Source organism: Microchirus variegatus (assembly GCF_963457635.1).
Source record: "Microchirus variegatus genome assembly, chromosome: 16".
In the NCBI taxonomy this organism is placed as follows: domain Eukaryota; kingdom Metazoa; phylum Chordata; class Actinopteri; order Pleuronectiformes; family Soleidae; genus Microchirus; species Microchirus variegatus.
In genome coordinates, this window is record NC_139817.1 from 4,578,781 (window position 1) to 4,602,422 (window position 23,642).

A 23,642-nucleotide genomic window follows, 5' to 3' on the forward strand; every position below is an offset into this window, starting at 1 on the left:
AGCCTTTGAGCTACTAACTAGCAGACTAACTTTTTTTTTTTGGGCCGCACTGACTCTTTGAAATGTCCAATTTGTGTTCCCTTACATGTGCCGCGTCGCTTTAGATTAAAGAAAATCTGGAACAAAATGATAAAAGCAGGTCCATGTAGTTGACAGATTAATAGAGTGTAACTTGAGGGAAAAAAGTGAAAGTTGCTCAAGATGGAGAAGGAGGAGGAGGAGGAGGAGGAGGGAAGGAGGGGGCGGGGTTTCAGAGCATCGCTTAGCCAGAGAAAGGTCAGCAAATACATCAAAATCCAACAGGACGCACACAAGGCCCGACTGGCTGAAAGTCTGGATCAAACATGGATCATTGGAGAATAACTCAATCTTCATAACTCACTCCATCGTCTGGTGTTTGGTGTTTGGTCACTGTCTTTACTGGTGTTTGTTTTCCGCCTCAGTCCAAACCCTCTCAGAGTCTCTGCTTTAATATTAAAGCCCAGGAAGCTGCAGAGTCTGGATCCAGTCCAGTTCAGACACTTGTCTGTGCCTTCAGAAATTGGTCTGTCCAATCTAAAACTGTCTATTTTATCTTAAAAAGGGCAAAAAAAAACATGATCAATGACCATGATTTTCATCCGATATTGATTTTTACAATTCTTAGATCGATCGGTTAATATAAGCCAAAAACATGATCGATGACCATGATTTTCATCCGATATTGATTTTTACAATTCTTAGATCGATCGGTTAATATAAGCCAATGTGTACTAAGGTGACCTTACAACTTCTGCTGAAATATAAGCCAGCATCTTACTTTCCGGTCAGTTGTCTTTAAGGGGAAACGTCCCTATTTTTAAGGGGAAAATTGGACTTTTTAAGGTAACATATAAACCAACATCTTACCTTCTAGTCACTTGTCTTTAAGTGGAAACTTGGACTTTTTAAGGTAACTTATAAGCCAGCATCTTACCTTCTCGTCAGTTGTCTTTAAGGGGAAACGTCCCTCTTTTTAAGGGGAAAGTTGGACTTTCTAAGGTAACTTATAAGCCAGCATCTTACCTTCTCGTCAGTTGTGTTTAAGGGGAAACGACTTTTTAAGGTAACATAAGCCAGCATCTTACGTTCTAGTCAGTTGTGTTTAAGGGGTATCTTGGACTTTTCAAAGGTACCATTCAAGTCAGAAGCCAGCATCTTACTTCCCGGTCAGTCCCCTTGTCTTTAAAGTTGAAATGTCCCTCTTTTTAAGGGGAAACTTGGACATTTCTGTAGCTAATATGTTGTGTTTTGATCATCGTATCGAGATAAATCAAGTATTCTGATGCCAGACTACAATTATTGAATATATGGATCACGTTCAACAATACTTTAAAATAACAAAGCAACTGTAATTGTGTTAGTTGAGGAATAAATGCATCAATAGTCCAAATGTTCAAAACCTAAATTTGGAATGACTTGCCAAAAAAAAACCTGTCATAACACTGAATCTCTAAGTATTTTACACACGTCATTAAATAAATATGTCGTCCAGGCTGTTGTTGAATGTCTGCCACGCTGACACAAACACCAGGCATGTTGGAGGACAAACAACTCTCTTCTGCCACCAGAGGGAAAGTCCCTTAAGTCCGCGGCAACTTAGTTCTATCAATAATAACGAGAACCAGAGTTACTTTACTGGGCAATGGTTCCAAGAAGGACTCATCTGATTACTCACTGCTTCTTACTTTGTAGATACAACACCGTGTCATCGACTGTAAACAAAGGACAAACTTCAGTCTGTAACGGCTAATGTTTACATCCGTGCTGGACCTCAGCAGCAGGCAAATCGTCAACCTGACCCCGGCAGATCTGCAGAGAGTTTAATCTAAAAGTAAAAGAAAAAGAAAGTGGGGAAGTAAAGCAGGGAGGGCATGTCAAAGAGTTCTGAAAGATAGTTTAATTTATAGTCCGGGGCGGAATTCAATTCCCTCCCAAGTCTCATTTTGCGCAGCAAATGAGCAAAACTCCAACCCTGCAAAGCTAGAATGGCTTTAGTGAAGCAGAATAACCCATCTAAATGGAGATATACAGATTACTACCAGCGGGAGCAGATTGGGTCTGTAATTGTACTGTTCGTATATTTAAAAAAAATATATAGAAAAGGTTGTCCCAGACGGTTATTAATCACTTAATAAAACGGAAATCAAGCCTTAAACGGATTAGAAATATAACAACTAATTAACTGACAATTTCTGTTTTTGTGTCGTTTTCGGTTGCATGTCATTTTCTTCGGACCTCACCTGCTGTGTAATTAATTTTCCCACCAGCAGAGGGTGCACATGAGGTAGATTAGCATAATTAGCAGCGGAAGAAGAAGAAGTGCCAGTTAATAAATGTGAGGCAGTTTTAGACAAAAACCAAACAAACAAAGGAAAATTGTTTGCGCCGTTAAATTGTCTTTAAGGAGGAAACTTGGACTTTTTAAGGTAACATTTAAGTCAGCATCTTACTTTCCAGTCACTTATCTTTAAGGGGAATCTTGGACTTTTTAAGGTAACGTATAAGGCAGCATCTTACATTCTCGTCAGTCTTACGGTTGAATAACTGCCATATATTGAAAGTGAAAGTTATCTTAGGGGGAAAAAGGTACAGAAACAATGACTAATTGAACTATTTTTGACCAAAAAGTGGGTTAATGATCAGGAATAAAGACAGGAACTCCAGGTCCATCACCATACGTCAATCTGAAAACCATTCACCGATTTAGGTTGAAAGCCAAAAAACAACGTTGCAAAGCCTCGCTGCAAATTTTGTCAAGCTTATTTCCCCCCCCCGACATTGTGTTTCCCCAAACTCTCATCTCACCGACTCCTCCCCTCCAATAAAAGCTGCTCAAGGGCCTCGGGGGCCGTCGTCGTAAAAGAGATCGTCGACACTCGGCAGCCCCTCAACAATTCACAAACACATGCGCGACGAGCTAAAAAAAGAAAATGGGGGCAAAAAAAAAAAAAAAAAAAAAGTGTGGGCTCCTTTCAAGTGCATCATTGTTGTCAGTTTAGCAGACTGTCACTGATCCAACCAGAGAAATCACTGCATTCATTAGGCAGATAGGGACCAGCGGGGGCACAATTTTTCTATTAGATGTGAAAACGTACATTGATGATTTGTAATGTGAGATTTTAATCAAAGGGCTGATGGGGGAGCGGCGCTTATGAGCTCATGAATATGAAAGAGGTGAGGAAATGCAGGTTTTTAAATGGATTTACCCTGGATTGAACACAAGGTAGACTTGGGTAGAAGTCGATCCTTTCCTTTAGCAGAGTTGAAAGAAAATAAATTGGCACAATTCCAGTCATTACAGACACAAACGGAGGCCATCGGTGGTATCTGCAAAAGTTCAGGCTTTATCCACGCAGATAACAGAACTTTCCCGATACAATAATGTTCCTTTTTTGGCAATGTTTCCAGACACACAACCCTAAACACTTTTGGCTTTCATGTGGCGCTGTAACGCACGCTTCCCTTGAAGGTACCGGAGTAAAATGCTAGGGTGCGGTCAGGGTTGGAGCTAGACTGGCTCGGAAACACCGTGGGACCAGTGAACACCCGCAGTGCATTCTCGACAAAACTCGAAGCGTTTATGAAACAAACGGACCAGGGAAAATTAGAGCTGCTGGACTTCCTCCTTTGTAGTCTGTAGTGTCGCGCACAAAGTCGGCGTTTGTCGCCATCGTAACCGGAAACGATATCGTGCTACATATATCTCGCTGGTGTGGCCACCAGAGGGGCCGAAGTCAAAATACAACTGTGCCATACTGTACCAAACCAAACTAGGACGACAACAATTATGAGATAAATTAGATCAATCTCCAACAATTTTGAGTGTTTTTCTTTTCAATAAATAAAACACGCTCTCTGATTTTTCAGCTTCTTAAACATGAATATTATCAGATTTTTTTTTTCCCGTATAACAAAGATATGGTATTGGTATGAGGACAAACCAAGACATTCAAGAAAATCATAACTTCCAGGTTTGGTAAACGCCAATCAACATCTTTCCACATTAAATGGACCAAATGATGGAAACGCAGCATTTTAAGGATCTCCCCCATATCTGCCAAAATAAGCAGATCTGTGGATAAGAGATTTTTTGTAAGTTCTTAATCAACATTCTTTCAATCTCGTCCTGCAGGTGAGGTGTTTTGCGTAAAACGGTCCAGGTGACAGCGTGCTGCATTCCTAATGTTTAAGATAATCATTGATGAAGTACTTTATGATTACTCACTGCAGGCTACTCAAGGCGATTCATCCATACACGGCATGACATCGGCACTTTATTTCAGTAAGAGCTAAACAAACCTTCGGTGGCGATAACGGCTGCATTTTAAGGGATTTCCCAGCATTTCTTACTTTGAGCAGATCTACACCTTCACAGCTGCACAATTGACTCTGTCCATTGCACTCCACTTCACACCTACACCTCTTCTACATCTTGTTTATCGACTCGTCTACAGGACAAGGACTGACTGCTTACACCGACTAAATACCTCCAACAGCTCCCTTAACAGCGGATTCACAAAAAGGATAAAAGAAAGAACCGAAGCGAGAGAAAAATCGCAGAGACACGACTGGGCAGGAGGACGTTCAAGTTAGGGCTGCGGCTATCAAAGTCGAGTATTCGACCAATTATTTTCAATACTCGAGGCAGAGTTTTTGACTCGAATCACGAGAGTAATCGTCGCAGCCCTAGCTCAAGTGTTCCTTCACCTCCTGTTGGGATGTTGTCACGCTGACAGCAGCGATTACGTGCTAAACGAACCGGAAATCAAATGATGCGTCTGAACACGCATGGGAAAACGCAATACCTCATTTTGTTAATTTAGCAATCCTTCCAGAAGGAGAACTGATTTGGCCATGTGTTACACACTGCTTCTCATTGTTTATCGCTAATCATCTGCACCAGTCTGTTCCGCCGATCACGCTGCATACACATCGATATACAAGACACCAAGAGAAACAGCAACGACACAGAGGGACGTCTCTCGTTTCCATGTGCCGCGTCTGAGTCATTGGTCTTCAGCCCGTAGGGGGGGGCATTACCATGGCACCACTGTGCAGACTTTTTTTTTTCCCAGACACAATGCGCCGTTTCGCCCTGGGAACCAATCACGCGAAGACATGACCTAGATGCTGAACGAAAAGGATAAAAGCGACACAAGGCCACGAGAGCGGCGGACGGATTTATCAATGTGGTATCGCAGATTACGTCAGGAACAGAATCTGTTTTCATTTTTATTTTTTTTCAATTAATGTAATCACGAAAAGGAAGTTCTCGCTCAACAAAGAAGAGCCGATGGTAATTACAAAGAAACTGGCTGGTCCAACATAGCGACTGGCGTATTTTAATGAGATTTAAAGACATTAAAAACAAACGCTCATGAGTCGATGATACATCCCTTGGCACCTTTTAAAGCCTGATGTTCTGCCTGTTCTACAAATTGAAACAAGCGTAGAGGTAGATTTTTGTTATGTTTTTACTTAAATAAATTGAAAAATTCCTTATTTATGCATTTTTTGTCAAAGAAACGACTCTAAAACTACCCTTTTGCATCCAAAAAAGGTTCATTTGACGGAGAACGTTTGGATTCCTGATGACCTCTTGCAGATATTAAATGTCAAATTTGGAAATTTTGTCAAAAAAAATTAAAAAATCAGTGTTTCCCAAATCTGGAAATTATGATGTTCTATAATCAGGGTCTCTGCGGGTTTTAACAAGTCAAATTTAAGACTTTTTAAGACTTTTTTAAAGACCATAATGAATACAATTTCAGACCCATTTCAAATCCATACTGGCAAAAAAAAGTGCAAAAGACATGAAGGAAAATTAGAGCCAAATACAAGTTTTAAATAAAAGTAACATTATTAGATTTTTAAGACCTTTCAAAATTGCATTTAAGACCATTTATGAGATTTTAGCAAAATTTAAGACATTTTAAGGCCTTAAATTCAAATTATTGGATTTAAGACTTTTTAAGACTTTTTAAGACCCTGCGGATACCCTGATAATGATTTCTTCGTCATATGGAGCAAAGAAACCAGAAAATATTCCCATATAAGAAAGCGTGTTAATATTAATCAATTATCAACCTCTACAATAGTCCTGAAGGGCTCGGCTTGGATATCCACGCTCACATGACTGCTCACTCGTGGTCCTTCTATTTGAAAATACTCGATACTGACAGTTCTCGACGGCAACGTGACACACAAACAATCAAAGTAATGCAATAACGGACAAGGCTCGAGGCTTGGATAATGAGCAAAGCTGCTCTGTAAAAGGACCGGACGGACAGAAGAAGGGGCCAGATGTCCAAACTTCCCTCCAGTTTTGCATCATCTCCACCGCCGCCGCCGCCTCCCACCTAAAGCTAACAGGCCTCCAGCAACTCCGCGCCCGAGGCAGCGTGTGATATCACTCACTGTGAGCATGTCAAGCTGCCAGTGGGAGAAAAAGCCTCGAGTCTGATTCTCCGCTCGCGAGTTTAGATTAAAAATCATCTGACGGGTTAGAGTTCGCGGGGGTAGGGGGGGTGGGGGGGAACCAATGAAGCAGCGTTGGTGGAGTAACACCGGGCAAGCAGGAGCTCAGATCTGTGGTGGATTAGACACGGGATCACAAGATGAGACTCCGCTAAAGGTTAATTCAAGTCGAAAATACAATCCTTCTGTTCCATACATTTCAGAAATCCTGAGCAGAGATCGACAGAGTGGCTTTTGCTCGATCAGTCCAAGTTCCAATAAAAATGAATGAATAGACTTTATCAGTCTTTGTTGCTCAAACATCGATGGCTGAACCTCGGGTTGCCTCCGAGCGATGGACTTACGCCGAAGTCCTGATCGATCACTGTAAAGTGATCCATATAGGCCCCCCCCCCAGAGAGTGTTTTTCAGTAAACACAAGTGAAGTGCTGCGATGTCCGTCTAGAACAAACAAAACCACTTCAGCTGTTGTTCCTGGACGTCGGTCCTCCTCGGCCACAACCTCGAGCAAGGGTCAAGTGTTTCCAGCCGAAATCGATAAGAAGCTCATGCTTCACATACGGACAGCCATATCAGTATCCTGTAAGTGTGTGTGGAGAGTGTGTGTGGCTGTGATATGAAAGCAATCGAGGTCGATCAATAAGGGTTTCTTCTACGGTCAATGTTGATCTTTAGAAAATCCCTTTTCCTTAACGGCAATTAATCTCTTAGCCCTTCACATAACCAGTTCCTGTAGAAATGAGGTTCTGCCTCATTAGGACCAGGTTTTGGGCTCCATGAAGGCTACTGGTCCTGTGATAATCAATTAATCGAGTACTCGTTTGGTTCATAAAACAAGAAAATGTTGAAAAAATGTTGATCGGAGCAAAGAAACCAGAAAATATAAGCTGAAGAACCAGTGAGCTTTTAGGGGCGGGGATCCCAGGGTTAACCTCACGATACGACCCAAGATACATGGTGCACGATACCAGTAGTATCGCCATTCTGTGATAATCGATATATTGCAAGACAATCATATAGCGATGCATCGCGATATCTGACTAATTGAAGACACCAAAAGTCTCTATTTATGCACAACATAGAGAACAAAGGTCAAAGAGTCTATTCCACCTAAGTTTCCCCTTCATTCATTTGAGCAGCGCCACCGTGAGGAGACATGAAGGAGCGGCGTCCCCGGCAGGTGAAACTGGAAGGGACTGCTTTACTTTAGAGCGCCTTCATTTATTAGTTAAAATATCGATATAGCGATTATCGCATTGTACGAGTAAGGACGCCGATATATGACCAAGTTGGTGATTAATTTAGTAATCGCTTATAAGTGTATAAAAGCATGAAAACCTTTCCCTTTTTCTCACCAGAAAATACAGTTTATATACACCGAGACCTGGTCCTATCAAGACACCATGAGAAGGACAATGTTAATCAATGCTCAGACTTCAATAAAATTGAAAATACACAAACACTCCACTGCTACTATCCACCGTTTAGCGGCGGCTCATGAAATAACACGAGCGGCCTCTTGCCAATTTGCCAGACGGAATATTTCCAATTTGACACAAAACCCTCATAAGCATGCATCCTCACACACACACACACACACACACACACACACACACACACACAGAGCCCCAGGGAGACGCACACGTCAAAATTGGCAACTCATAAACACTCAGCTACACAAACACAACGCATCTTCCCCATGCATAAATTTGCATTGAAAAGCAAAGGATTTTTTTTTTTTCCTTCGCCCCGGAATCAACACAACAATGATTCAGAATAATGGATTAGTAAAACAATAAACCTTTTCCGTACATTTCCACGAACATGACGCTCCTTCATGTTGAGCTCTGTGACGCATCAGCGCCGAGTTTATTTATAACATGTTATAAACCTGTCTGCGAGGCCCGTTTGTTTGTTTGTTGATGTCGGGGTTATTTTTAACGCTTTCCGCCGAGATGAAGGGACGGCAGCGATATAAGATGCACGCGTCTGCTTCACGTTCACCTCTTATTTTTTCGAATTTCAGGCAGTTATCAAATGAAAGCAGTCGTTGGCCATCTTCTTTTGGCGAACCTTGCGCGATACGCAGTAAAATAGACGGTGAAAGCGATCTAAAACAAATCAGCGTGGATGTAGCTACATTTTGAAAGCGGAGTTTGAAACATTTAAATGAACGTATTTATCACTTATTCATACTTATTTTTGAGGGCCTAAGCACGCCCCCAAAAGTGGGAGGGGCATATGAAAATGGTGACTTTCCGACTGAATTTGAACCGAGTTTATAAACTAGGGTTGCAAAATTGTGGGGAATTTTTAAAAGTGGAAACTTAACGGGAATAAACTGTGGAAATAGTTGTCATACGTTAACGCGTCCACGGGATTTAACGACGTTAGCGCAGGGCGCGTTTCCATGACGTTTCCAGGTAAGCTGGTTATTTGTAGCGCCGCTCTTTTGGTCTAATAAACGGACCACTCCGGTTCGACTGAAGGCGCGCTAACGGCGCTAAAAGGAGCTAATGCAGCTAACGGAGCTAACTGGTAAACGGTGCCTGGACTCCGGTGTCAGTCGTCATGGAAACGTGTCGTGCGCTCAGCACTATAAATGATATATTGTAGCATGCTATTTGGCTAAAACCATCAGAATTGATGGAAATACAGCGGGAATATCAGTGCTACTACTGCAGTAGATACAAAATAAAGTAGGTGGTCTTTGATTCAAGGAAAAAGTACTTGACCATGTGACACCAGACGCCATACAATCACTCCATTCATTTAAACACGATAGTCTGCACTGACAGCTCTATTTGCTGGAAAACACCATAAAATTGCATGATTTATTATTAGGATCTTTAGTTTAGAGGTTCTTTCTTTCTTTCTTTCTTCGTCTGATGAAATAAAAAAAATTTGGTTGCTGCCGAATCAGAGGAGCACAGAGAAGAGGAAGATTAGTTCACCTCTGATAAATTCAATCTGACATGTTGAATTTATGATCACTGGAAATACTTATACGGGGGGGGGGGGGGGGGGGGGGGTTGTACGGTGTTCCAATAAAAAGCCAGTTTTTATTTCCACAGTCTCTTCTTGTTATATCCTGGGCTTCGGTGATGTAAGACGGCATCACATTTCCTGTTGGGAAATGCCAGATATTTACTCTGATAAACCTCCAGTCTGGTTTATACACAGTGACGCATGGAAAACACGGAAATGGATTTACTGGAATTCACATTAGTCAATCTTTTACATATTTTGCCAGTTTTTGACCAACTAAAGTCCATATAATTCTATTCTATCCGACTTTGATTATTAGCAATTATTTCCTGCGACATTTTCATATACATAAATAAATAAAAGGTGATTTATAACATTTGCTCCACTGCTGCATTGCGGATCCATGTGCACGGCTACTTCACCTTGTGCTCCCTTGAGCTACGATGCTATCACGGAGGAGGAGGAGGAGGAGGAGGAGGAGGAGGAGGAGGGGTGGATTGTGCATTTGTAATAAATATAGATTTAGCCGGCGATGCAGACAGCGAGTCTACATCGTTTCAGGTGGTGCATACAGTACAGATTTCTCTCTCTCTCCGTCTACATCACTGTACCTGTCACTTATGGTCTGTTGCACCTGAGAATAACCTGTATGTGTCCTCAGCATCGCCGGAATTAGAGATAATCCTTTGAGTATAATGTCACCAATAATCAAAGAGTGATATGTTTTTTGTTTTTTTTAAAGTCGCTAAACCTGTTTATTAAAGAGGAAATGTTCTGGGACAACGTGACAAAAAAACCAACAAACCAAACCTCCGGCTTGTGTGTGATCAGTGTTTCATCATGAGGAGGCAGCTGCAGAGGTGGACGCGAGAACCTCCGAAACACAAATCACACATGATGAGAAGGCTGCACCGCACTGACCTCACTGTGGGAAAGATGGTCACTGCCAGTGGCAACGTTCTCTCTCTCTCTGCAAAGAGGAATTTCCCTCGTGACTGGATCCCGACAAAGACCTCAAAGAGTTGCTTTTTTCTTTTTTTTTTAAACTCCCACTGCCTCCTGGTGCCAAATCTGACTACAACCATTTCACGGTTTGCAGAAACATTTTAACTTAATGTTGTCTTTGGAAGCAAAATTGATACACTGTTACACGGAAAACCTCTTAAGGAATAATTTTAATGAATTTTTGAAAATTCAAGAAATGATCCATTTGCCCTGATGCACTTTGACAGTGAGCTGACTTTAGTCTCAAAAAAAAAAAAAGTATCTCGGAATGACTTGAAATTTACCATCATAATAGTCGGCATCGCCTAGAACAAGGATCTGTTGAAAATATTTGAAAACCTCTTAAGGAATAATTTTAATGAATTTTTGAAAATTCAGGAAATGATACATTTGCCCTGATAAAGTTTGACAGTGAGCTGAGTTTAGTCTCAAAAACAAAAAGTATCTCGGAACGACTCGAAATTTACCATCATAATAGTCGGCATCGCCCTGAACAAGGATCCGTTGAAAATATTTAAAAACCTCTTAAGGAATAATTTTAATGAATTTTTGAAAATTCAGGAAATGATACATTTGCCCTGATGTGCTTTGACAGTGAGCTGACTTTAGTCTCAAAAAAAAAAGCATCTCGGAATGACTTGAAATTTACCATCATAATAGTCGGCATCGCCCTGAACAAGGATCCGTCGAAAATATTTAAAAGCCTCTTAAGAAATAATTTTAATGAATTTTTGAAAATTCATGAAATGATCCATTTGCCCTGATTAAGTTTGAGAGTGAGCTGACTTTAGTCTAAAAAAAAAAGTATCTCGGAATGACTTGAAATTTACAATCATAATAGTCGGCATCGCCCTGAGCGAGGATCGGTTGAAATTATTTAAAAACCTCTTAAAGAATAATTTTAATGAATTTTTGAAAATTCAGGAAATGATCCATTTGCCCTGATGTACTTTGACAGTGAGCTGACTTTAGTCTCAAAAACAAAAAGTATCTCAGAATGACATGAAATTTACCATCATAATAGTCGGCATCGCCTTGAACAAGTATCCATCGAAAATATTTGCAAACCTCTTAAGGAATAATTTATATGACTTTTTTGAAAATTCATGAAATGATCCACTTGCCCTGATGAAGTTTGACAGTGAGCTGACTTTAGTCTCAAAAAAAAAAGTATCTCGGAATGACTTGAAATTTACCATCATAATAGTCGGCATCGCCCTGAACAAGGATCCATCAAAAATATTTGAAAACCTCTTAAGGAATAATTTTAATGAATTTTTGAAAATTCAAGAAATGATCCATTTGCCCTGATGTGCTTTGACAGTGAGCTGAATTTAGTCTCAAAAACAAATAGTATCTCGGAATGACTTGAAATTTACCATCATAATAGTCGGCATCGCCCTGGGCGAGGATCCGTTGAAAATATATGAAAACCTCTTAAAGAATAATTTTAATGAATTTTTGAAAATTCAGGAAATGATACATTTGCCCTGATAAAGTTTGAAAGTGAGCTGACTTTAGTCTCAAAAATAAAAAGTATCTCGGAATGACTTGAAATTTATCATCATAATAGTCGGCGCCGCCCTGAACAAGGATCCATCGAAAATATTTGAAAACCTCTTAAGGAATAATTTTAATGAATTTTTGAAAATTCAAGAAATGATCCATTTGCCCTGATGTGCTTTGACAGTGAGCTGAATTTAGTCTCAAAAACAAATAGTATCTCGGAATGACTTGAAATTTACCATCATAATAGTCGGCATCACCGAGCAAACAATAACTGCTCCATAGTTCGAGAAAATAAGAAAATACACCCTGGACTGTCCAGGGTCTGCGCTGCCTTACGCCCTGTGTCAGCTGGAATTGGCTCCAGTGACCCCGCGACCCTTATTCAGGAGGACAAAAGCAGCGGACAATTGGATGGATAGTTCAACAGCGTCGGTCACAGACAGTGGGGAAAAAGTGGGATGGAGTGTGGTTCTCGGACTTACCGAAGATATTTGTGGAATGTCCCTTCTTGGCGATGGGCTTCAGCTCGTTGTGACCCCAGCCGTACTGTCTGTAGCTGTCCCACGCATGCTTCATCATCTGGAGAGACCAAAATAAGTACGTTATAAGCCTCTAAAATGTCACGTTTTAGCCTCAAAACTCAATAGAAATGACGTGTCATTACAAGAGCTGTTAGTCGGGCTGTAATTGAAATTCATTGATGGATTCACAAATAATTTCAATGCGGAAACAAAACAAGCACTCAAGAGACTTTTTTGCTGACTAATCCATAAAACACATTCGGGAGGGATAATGAAGGCTTTTTGATGAGGCAGGAAACCTCAAGTCATTTTCTTTTCCATTAAAGGAAACTTGTTATTTTGGTTTAGATTTTCGTTTCTTAATTAAATTGATCTTCACTCAAGGGCAGAGCTGTTGTAGAGTTAGTTAGAGTTAGCTCAGCAAGTCTTCTTCAGACACTACATTGACTTGCATTGCTTTCAACAGGCTAAACTTAAACTAGCAATTCAAATGTTAGCTTTAAACATAACCAGTTTGTCAGAAATGAGTAGAATGGATGCATTTTTTAAACACTATGTTCAACATATATTATTTGTTGAAAATTAAAATATTCTAAACCCCCTGTTGCATGAGAGCTACTGTGAATAATGCAGGGTTCACAGTATGATGAGCTATGAGGAGCAGCTATTGAGATGCATTCAAAGACCCGGGCAAAAATTCAGTTTGCAGTTTGAGCTGCGAAAAGCAGCTTCAAGATGCATTCAAGAAACTTCGTATATTACATCAATTACCACTGCAACGGGACGCAGTTTTGATCTTCTTGAGGAATACCGGTCCTGAGAAGATCTGTATTTATGCTAGAAAAGGTACTCAAAGGGCAACAAATACAAGCGCACAGACACCAAAACCATAACCATTTGATGCCTAACCCAAACTTAAACCTGACCACGCAGATTACTAGGTCTCGGTCTCTACGAGGCCTACGGGTCCTGACAAGTACAGTTTTTAGTACTATTCTTAATAGAAACACCAAAAATATATATACTGTACTGTGCCAACTGCTCCACTCCTTAAGTGTACACACACACACACACACACACACGATATTGATGGCCATGATAAAAACCCCACTCAGGATATTGTCTTCATGTTTCCCTTCAGTGCATCACTCTACCACTCTGCCCTTGTATCTGTAGGCATTTTGTCTCGCAGGTAAAAAAAGAAATAAGCCTCTTTTCTTCATTTGACCTTTGGAAAGAAGGCTGCAAGATAATGGGAGGGAGGCGCAGGGGTTCGGGGGGGTAAAGGCGATTAAAAGAGCCCAAAACAATTGCGAGATGAGCCCCGACATAGGGGGGGCCGATGTTGTGAGGAGTTGCTCCAGGGCAAACAGAGAGGATGACACAGCCGTGGCAGCTTTTTATTGCTCTCTTTCAATGCCAGGCCCTTCGTTTCCCTCCTCCACAGACATTACTCAAGTGGCACTGACAAAATCAGAAAAGTGCATTTACTGCCTATATGATTGTGTCACTCATTCTATGGACATGTGTTGATTTATTCCTCGGTATATATTACTCTGTCTGGCTACCTGGCAGCTCGCCTATCTGTCCCTCTGCCAGCCGTTCTGCTTCTATATGCCTTTCAAGCTCATCATATATATTTATATATTTTTTTGCAGCGATGTCCTTGATGATGACAATGATGTCAGTTCCTAAGTTGGCACTGATGAAGTGCATCCAACTCTTGCACTCTTGCTGCCATTTTCTTGCCACTTTCAAATGTCTCACAGACCACAAAAAAAAAGGGATCTCGGGTTGAGTTTATTTCTCATACCAAAACGATGATTACGGTAAATACAAAAATGAAAAACAGCTGTGCAATTATTTGAGGGATTTTCTTCTGTTTTCGCTAAACCAACTGGAACTAGGAATCACGGAGGAATCAGGAGTAACGTTTTATATTTTGCAATGCATCAGTAGGTCAATTCCATGGTAGAGATTTTGAGCGTTTGTGTGTTCCGTTTAGATCCTCAAGGGACAAAAATCGCTCCAGGGAACAGGAACCTTTGGGTTCCTTTATGCCAACGCTCATATGCTATGTTTTACATCAGGGTAGGGTTCTGTTTTGTACGGTATGGTTTGGAATGGTTAAGACCTGGGTCAGGCTTGCGTTTCAAATGAGAACAGTGCCTTAACTTGCTGTTTGTCTGAACAAGACGTCAAGCTTGAGGTGGTCTAGCTTCACCCTGACCGTACCATTTTACTTTGGTACCTCCAAGAGAAGGGTGCCAAAGAATGGAACCTTTGGGACCAGTTAATTTGAAACTATTCCTGATGGAATTGCACCAAACCAAACCATTCTTCTCAGTGGAAACAAGGCTATAGGGGTCCCAGCAACAGGAACCAGAACCTTTGGGATTTGCGTTACCACTTGAAGGAGTTTCTAAATTCCGAAGTTCTGAGAAGATCTCTCTTCTCAATGAGTTGTACGTTATGGAAGTTGAGGAACTTTCTGGGTTGCCTGTGCTGATCGCTCAAGAATGTTTAGCGTCTCCTGCAGCACTGTTACACCAGGCAATTTCAAAAACTCGTGGAGCAGCCCAAGCTTTATGTGTCACAACACATTGTCGTGCACACAAAAGGCAACCCGCGGCACTTTCCATACATTAGCAGACTCACTGGCATAATCGTCCTGGGAGTTAAGCGATGTTAAGGAAAAAAAGTATTCTACAACTCCTTGGAGGGGGATTCACCCCACAAAAAAGGTTCTATGGAAATAATATTGTTACAGCGTTTGCTAACTGTGTTGAAGGAGCCATATTTTTGGACACGCCTAACAAATCCTGAAGAGATCGACTTTCGAGTACACAGCGCTGAATAAACGCTGCTATCTCCAGATAATAACAGGCAAATCATAATTTTTAATCAATCCAAATCAGGGAAAATACAAATTAGGAAGCAGCTCAGTGTGAGTTCTCCACTGATTAACCAACTTTCAGTCCACTTCATCCGAAGCAATGCCTCCCTCTCTCCCTCTCGCTCATGTGCCGGCAGGCAGTCAGGCTAATAAAGACAAGGGCCAAGAGTTTCATTGTGTTCATCGCCTTGAAGATTTCCATGACGTACTCCATGTGCGCACACACACACACCGCGGCTTGTAAATCACATTAACACGCGCCACGACACCGTCACTTAAGCATTGGCTGGCTCCCTCTGATCGCTGTTGATTGGACACTTCATCAAATTTTGATTGGCCCATATGCCAAGGACAAGCACGACGGTGCAGGGTGTTTGACAATGTTGACAAACTGCATATTTAAAAAGGACCTTGAGATACTAATTGGACATCGAGCGACTAAATTACCTGATTGACGCCGACAGCCACCTCTCATTACGGCACATTTGAGAAGCAAAACAAAGATAGAGGTGTGGTTTGGTTTGGCGTAATTAAGTCGTTGATATCACAATTAGCACTGGCACTGTCACAATACAGAAAGGCCGGGGACCCAAAGTAGGGTTGAATATTATGTAATTGCGATTATTTTGACAGGAACTGCGCTTTCGATAACACTGAATTCTCAAAGATGCGTAAAGAAGCTCTGGCTTTCTTTGCGTTGCTTACGTTACCATGATTTTCCAAATAAACCCCAAATCGGTATGCTAGTTTGTCCGAAAACAGAGACAAAGATGTAGCAAGAACAAGAGAGTTTGAATGGATAGCATTTAGCTGTAATGCTAAATCACACTGTGGCAGTTCTATTACTAGCTGAGGTAGCTCAATACGCATCGGTGTTGGTTGTCGAAGTTTGCGTGTACTCACAAGATCTTCGCGTTTAGGAGAATCCGCAAACAGTTTCGTATCGTATTGGCTTTCAAGCTACACGGAAGTGGTGTTCTAGGAGCCCAAAATGCTATTTTTTTGGGCTCGTCAAAAAAAAATAGCATAGTCCCAGCTCTCTAACCTAACCCCCCATGCTAGCTAGTCTTCTTTTCCGTGTTTGGTGTATTTCTATAGCAGCGTTACAGCACCACATACAGGCCTGGCATATACACTACAGCGTTGATATTGAGTCATTTTGGGGGGTTTCATGGGTACAAAGACATTTCTTTGAACTCTTCATGACATTTAGCACTTTCCAAGAGGCTAAAAGGGAGGTATTTTTTTTTTAAATAATACACCATTATCTCTAGTTTTATAAAGATGACAACACGAGGAGCCGGTAATAAACGAGCACCTGCAGCAGCAATCGACCTCGTCTGAATATAACAAACACTTCCACCGTTGTTCTTGACCTTTTGTTCTACGCATCCTCACACGCAGTAGTGACCTCGCGTGGGTGTGAATTGTAATCAGCGTCAATTTAATACCGACATACAGCATATAAATGCGAGATATCGCTGCTGGTTTACAATTCACCGCAGTTAGACATCGTGACAAATCACGTACGTGACAGGATTGGAAAAAATGTAATATCTAAAGTGTTCCAAGCGTGTGGTAAATTACAGTAGAGCCGCATGTTTGCTGGATTTCAAAGTGCTTGTTGAAGTGAAAGAAAAACAAGCTACAAAACACCAATTTATGATGCGGTGTTATTATGCAGGACTATGAGTCACCGCTTAGATCGGCTACCTTCCATTTAAAGCAGTTTTTAAGAAGAAACCAGAAAATATTCACATTTAAGAAGCAGAAACATCAGCACGATTGTTTTAATTATTGAAAAAATAAAAAGATTGGTTTAGTAATCGTTTAATAACTGATGAATCGAACATTTGTTGCAGCCCTAATTGGGTGGGAACATTTAAGACGTGTTAGCATTAGTTAAAACATTTCCAGTATTTATTTGTAAAAGAAATACCTCATAAATTCAGATATGAAATATCTATGATCGTAAACGCAATATCTTTTGAGTTTTGTGGATGTCGTGAATGTCATTTTGAGGGGAAAAAAACTGACTTTTCCCAATTTTTCAGACATTTTGTGGCTCAAATGACTAAATTTCACTACTAAAATCAAGAAAGTGAAATTTTAAAGCAATTTTAATGATTTTGTTGTTTATAATGAAGCAAAGAAACCAGAAAAAATTCACATTTACGAAGCGGAAACATTGGCAGTATCGTTTTACTTGTTGAAAAACTGACTTTTCCCAATATTTCGGACATTTTGTGGATCAAACGACTGATGGATCGATTACTAAATTAATCTATTATAAAAACTATTTTGAAAATTGATTCATCGGTTGGAAACTTTTTTCACAATTAAAACAAGATTTCTGATTGTTTTAGCTTCTTAAATGAGAATATTTTCTTGTTTTTTTTGTTCCACATAACAAAGAAATCATTAAAACTGAATTATTTTGGTTTGTGGACAAAACGAGACAATCGAGAACTTCGTCATTTCCAGGTTTGACAAACACTGAGCAACGATTTTTGACATTTTATGGACCAAAGAATTCATCGATTAGTTGCATCTCTAGGAATTTGAAACAATAACAACTCCCTCTCCTGCACAGAAACTGCTGCAGTGGCTTCTCAGTCAGTCGCTCTCTTACTCCCAGAGAATCCTGGAGGTGGTTAGCCCTCTTGTCAGTTTGCACCCCAGCTGTAAATAACTCCACCTGAGACTGTGCGGGGGGGGGGGGGGGGGGGGAGGCTGTGATGGCAACGCTGCAGCTTGTTGTTTTGGATACATGCACAGTCCACTCAACCGTGACAACTCTCCAAACTAACAGACAAACAGACCTGTTCCCTTCCTCCGGGTTGCCCTCGTCTCGTTCTCTGGCAGCGGTTTTTGCTGTAACGCTGTATATTTTCCCCACCGCTCTCCGAAAAAATACAGCATTTACATGATTTTCTGTGCCGTTCACATTCGTGTTTATGACTTTATATGAATTAAACATTACGCTACTGTTTTTTTTCCCCCCCGTCCTTCCAAATGGCAAATTAGAATGGCACGGGCTCTTGCACACTTGTCGATAAATGGACGGCCTAGTGTGCAGCCTCTTTAATTAAGTTTACAGCGGTGTTTTAGCCAGTACGCTCACAGAGATAAAGAGCGTTTTTTTGTTTTTTTTCTACTTTATGTAAAGACTCCCGTGTGTCCAGTTTTTTTTCTTACCTACTTCACTGCTTTTGTACTGCAACCGTTTAACACGCTGCGTTTAAAAACGTCTGACAAACACTGGTTCATTAGTAGCTGTCCTGCTTTATTAAACATTTCCAAAAGCCTGAGGCACAAACTACTTAAAATTCAGAGATAAGGAAACGGTAAAATAAAAAAAATTAAAAAAAGAGCAAATGATCGATGAAGACGGCCAGCAGTGTTCGCTTTTAAAGGACAAAACAACACAGAAGTCGACAATGACACAGATTGGAATACAATTAGAATAAAAAACACACAAAAACAGCATATATCGATTATAGGATGAAACACTGTCATACTTTTAATGATAAATCCGTGAAACAGCAGTTATTTATTGCCCGTAGTTTCACTTATTATCAGCTTAAGTACTCGTGCACATCTCAGGGTTTCATTACAGGCTCAGATTTCTTGGCGAGGCTGTGCGTGAGCAAATTTGAACTATTATATATTGTATGACAACAAAGGTGTGTAAAGGCAATGGACTGCATCTGCATAAAACACCACATCGACCTTTTGTTCTATAGGGAAAAACACACACACCGAGTAGAGTCATCGCGTGGGTGTGAATTGCAATCGCCGTCAATTTAGTATTGATGCGCTGCATGTAAACGGAAGATATCGCCGTTATTGCACCGCGCACGTGACAAATCCTGCCAAGATTGGAAAAACTCCGCGTCGGAAGTGTTTCCAAGCATGTGGTAAATTACAGTAGAGCTTTCGAGCGCTCGTCGAAGTGTCAAAAAGAAAGGAAAAACGTTGAGTTATGATGCGGCGTAATTATACTAATTATACGGTGACTACTAATCTCTACCTTTACATTTAAAGCAGTGAAATAGTATCGCAGTGCATCGACTTTAAAGTTCCTTAACTTCTTCTTGAAGAAAACAAACGTCTTCTGCACGTAATATAAAGGTTTGAAGACGCTACACAATATTTTTGTTTATTTGGTGATACAAAAACCTAAGGGTCCTTGGTAATGAGCGGTGTAATATCTGGTAACGTGACGATTAGAAAGGACATTAAAAAGATCATTCGGTCCATAAAATGTCAGAAAACGATGAAAACCGTTGATCGTCAAACTTGAAATGACGATGTTCTCAAATGTTTTTTCTTCTAAACCCAAGACAATATTCACATTTAAGAAGCTGAAACCATCACAGAAACTGGTTTCAATTCTTTCGAAAATGCACAAACTGAATAATCAATTAATCGGGGGCAAATACCGATATTATAACGAATAAATAAAGCCTATCTACGCACTTTCGTCACCATTTGTGTGAATAAATAAGAGAAATTCTGCACTTTTAATTTTTCACGGACGTATTTGTGTTCAGAGATCCCGACCTATCGCGATACGATTCCCTTGCAATATATCGACTATTACAGAATCGCTGTATCGTGATATTATTGGTATCGCGTATCGTATCTTGTGAAGTTCATTGGAATATTCAAGAAATGATCCCAACGAATACCTTTTTTAGCATGAAATACCCATCCCTAATATATCGTTTATCCCCGTGTATAACCGTGATTTAGCTTACAGTGATGAGAAAATGCTGTTTTCTGTACACGGCCTTGTGTCCAAACTGCAGCTGTAAAATATATTAATCATTCCTCATTATATGCTCAAGCTGGCTTTGAAACAAATTGGCAGCGGAGGGGGCGGCCCTGAGTTATTAAGGTCAGAGTCGCAAGAGAGAGAGATTAAAAACCTCACTTTCCCTCTTCTCCTTATTGACTGGCGAGCTCGAGTGCGAGCAGAGAAAGCGAGAGGCGGCCCGTGATTCTCATTTGACGCGACCGCCCCAAAAGATTTGTTTTTATTTCCAACGGATTGGTAAAAAAAAAAAATACAGTCCAGAGAGCGCGGATTGATTTAGAAGTCTGACAGCGCGGCACGGCCGTGTGCCAGAGTGAGTTAAGTCACATATTTACTGCACTGCTTGCTGCCTCAGGGGTCAACCGCAGAAAATTAGCACTCAAACGCAGTAGCGAACGCTCTTAGCAGGCTTCGTTAGCCATTATTGAAATGATGTATTCATGGCGAGGACAGACACGGTGCCTCCGTATTCTTAATGCACTGCAGTCCAATTATTTAATACAACTAAACCGAAAAGGTGGCGGCTGGGCTTGGACTCGGTCTTGACATCCCAACAGGACAGAGAGTCTATTAGAAGTTTTGACCTTCACAGAACCACCCATGAAAAAAGCCTCCGGCAAACTCATTCACAAAGGACCAATGGCTGTGATTCAAGCACCCTATTCCCTGATGTGACACACACACGCACACATAGTTTAGCACAGCTATTTTTCTTAGGACCCTGCATTGGCTTCCTTTCATTCGGTCGACCTAAACAAAGCCTGATCCCGAACCTTGACCATAACCAGTCAATCCCTGACCGTAATCTTACCACAATTCAAACAACTTGGCTCTAAACTTGTACCTTACCAATAGGACCAAGTGTTGGTCTCCATGAGCACTACTAGTCCTGATTGTGCAGGAGAAACCATCACAACTAAATGCCTAAACGATGTTAACCCGTAAAAAGCCTGTCAAAGTTGGCAAAATGTCCTCAATTTCCCCAAAAATGTCCTTACTCCACATGGTTTATGTGTTTGTTGGTCCTCACAAAGATACATATACAAGCACACACACACACACAGCTTCCATTCATGTAGAAACTTGTTCATTCCTAACCTTAATCTCAACTTAACCACCATTCAAACTCAACCAGTTCCTCAGAAATGAGGTTCTGCCTCATGAGGACCATGTTGGGGTCTCCATGAGGACGACTGGTCCTGACAAGGTCAGTGTTTATGCCAGAAAAAGGTCCTAAAGAGGTAACAAATACAAGAAGACACACACACGCAGACACAGACACACTTACAATGTACCAGCACGGTCAACCACGGGGCACTGAAATATTCATAAATCCCCTTCAAGCCAGCAGCTCAGAGAGCGGCCATTACTTCTACCATTGTTTAAAAAAAAAAAAAAAAAATACATATTTGAAAATCAGCTTAGCGTCCCTGCAAGAGGCACACGGGCACAAGCTTTGCTGAGGTTTTGGCGGCGCTGAGCTCCACTTATGTGCTGCTCCGGGGCGACCTCCAGAGTCAGCGTGACTGATTTAAAGTGCTCATCCGTCCAGCCTCGACTTTCTCATCGCCTTTCAACGCGAGCCCCACCGGAGGCTTTCTGTTTGGGCTTTAACGGGGAGGGCCTTGTCGAAAGATGCACGAGGGTGGCGAGAACGTGACACGTGAATTGCCTCCTGCAGTAAATACATTCGCGGCACTCGGGCAGAGTGCGGTAATAAAATCCCCGCGGGAATTCGGGGCGGCGCGAGGCTCAGAAGGCCTCATAGATAACGGTTTAAGATACTTTTGCCGCGGCGTCGTGTGCAGCACCTACATACGTCACTCTATCAGTTTTTCTGAAAGGGCAAAGTCTTTTCTTCACAAGTGAAGATAAGACAACCAATAACATTTTATTGCAGTGTTCAGTATTCCTGCCACAGTGGATGTTTATTTCAATTAAAGGAATCAAATTACACTACGCCAGAACTAGATTTACTGGCTTTTCGCATCAATTTATAAACATTTCCGTCAGAATACGATCTCGCTCGCTGTGATAAAAGGCAAGAATACGGCTTTATTTCTTCTCTCCTGTTGTATCAGTGGATGAAAGCGAGGGGGGGGGGCACTCAGCTGGAGACAAAGCTGGTCTTCTGTAGCAGAAGGAGCAGCAGGAGCTCAGAGGGACAAAGCGCTGTCGGAGGTTGCCAGTTCTGCAGTCACTTTTCACTTCAGAGCGAGTCTTCGCCGATTATCGTGTGCCTGTTCCGCACTTAAAACAAACGTAATGTCGTCTGCTTTTCAGTTCAATCAAAGGACGTAGCCGGATATTTGCGTTGAGCAAGTAAGTGCGACATCTACACAAATCTTTGAGGTTGAAGGTTCTCGATCATCCAGGTCAAAGTATCTCCAGGAACGTAAGGAGGATGCAAATGGACTTGCTTGAGTTTTCCAGACTTTCTAGGCAGGTAACGAGCCCAACAAGGGCTAAATAACCTGGAGAGTCTCAGTCCTCAAATGAAGAAATTATATGAAGAAAGCCTCAGGAATGAGAGGTCTTCAAAAAAATGACATCTTCACTAGTTGTAGCTGTAGTGAAACTGGACTGACTAGAGTTAAGTTAAAGAGGAACCAAAATAACCAACCACAACCATTCCATTCTTTGGTCAAAGAGTAAAATGGTACGGTTAGACGGTCAACTGATTGGGCGACAGAAAAACGTCACTCCCTTTACGATCTGAAGTAAATATCCAATGAAAGTCAAGGCAAACAACCACAGTCTATACTCGTATGAGGCTTAACGTCTTCTTGAGACAAACCGAACAGGGAAAAGAGAGCTGCTGGATGGCCTCCATTGCTGTCTGTTGTGTCACGTTCAATGTTAAAGTTCGTTGTCGGCGCCGCACCCGGTACAACATCGCGCTACGTGGTCATTGGGCACAGCCCACACCCCGTCTACCAAATGTTCTCAGTCGAAACGCAAGCCTGACCCAGGACACCATACCTGACTGTACCTAGTTGAACCGTACCATGATAGAAACACAGCACAAAGACATCAAGCAAGTCTAGTTTCCTACGTTCATCTAGGAGGAGCCTAACTGGTCTTTCTTGCTAATCCTATTGCCATGAGTACACATAAGTGCTCTATGCGATCCAGATAATGCAAACTCACATTGCACTTCCATTGATTTCCGACAGGTGCAAATTACATTCAAAACGCATCAAAAATACACGCCAAAATTATCTTTATTTTGACACAGGTGTGAGATAATTTTATTTAGAGCCATAATGAGACTAATCGCGACATTTAATTCAATTTGCTTCCGATCACGGATATTGTAAAGTGTGTTTTACTGCTTCTGCACAGATGGTTGGCGGCCGCTGCCCGCACAGGCACGAGTGGTTGAGAAACTGTGAGAGATAAG

The 23,642-nt window shown here is 41.3% G+C and overlaps 1 protein-coding gene across 1 annotated transcript in view; it reads right to left on the reverse strand.

Moving 5' to 3' along the window:
* The window catches only part of man1a2 (mannosidase, alpha, class 1A, member 2), a gene marked incomplete at its 5' end in the record, with an annotated part of 113,981 nt that overhangs the window by 58,828 nt on the left and 31,511 nt on the right, over positions 1–23,642 (reverse strand). The window contains one exon of the mRNA XM_083903210.1: positions 12,483–12,579. Coding sequence (XP_083759336.1) covers positions 12,483–12,579 — 97 coding nt within the window. The remainder of the gene's footprint in view (positions 1–12,482; positions 12,580–23,642) is intronic.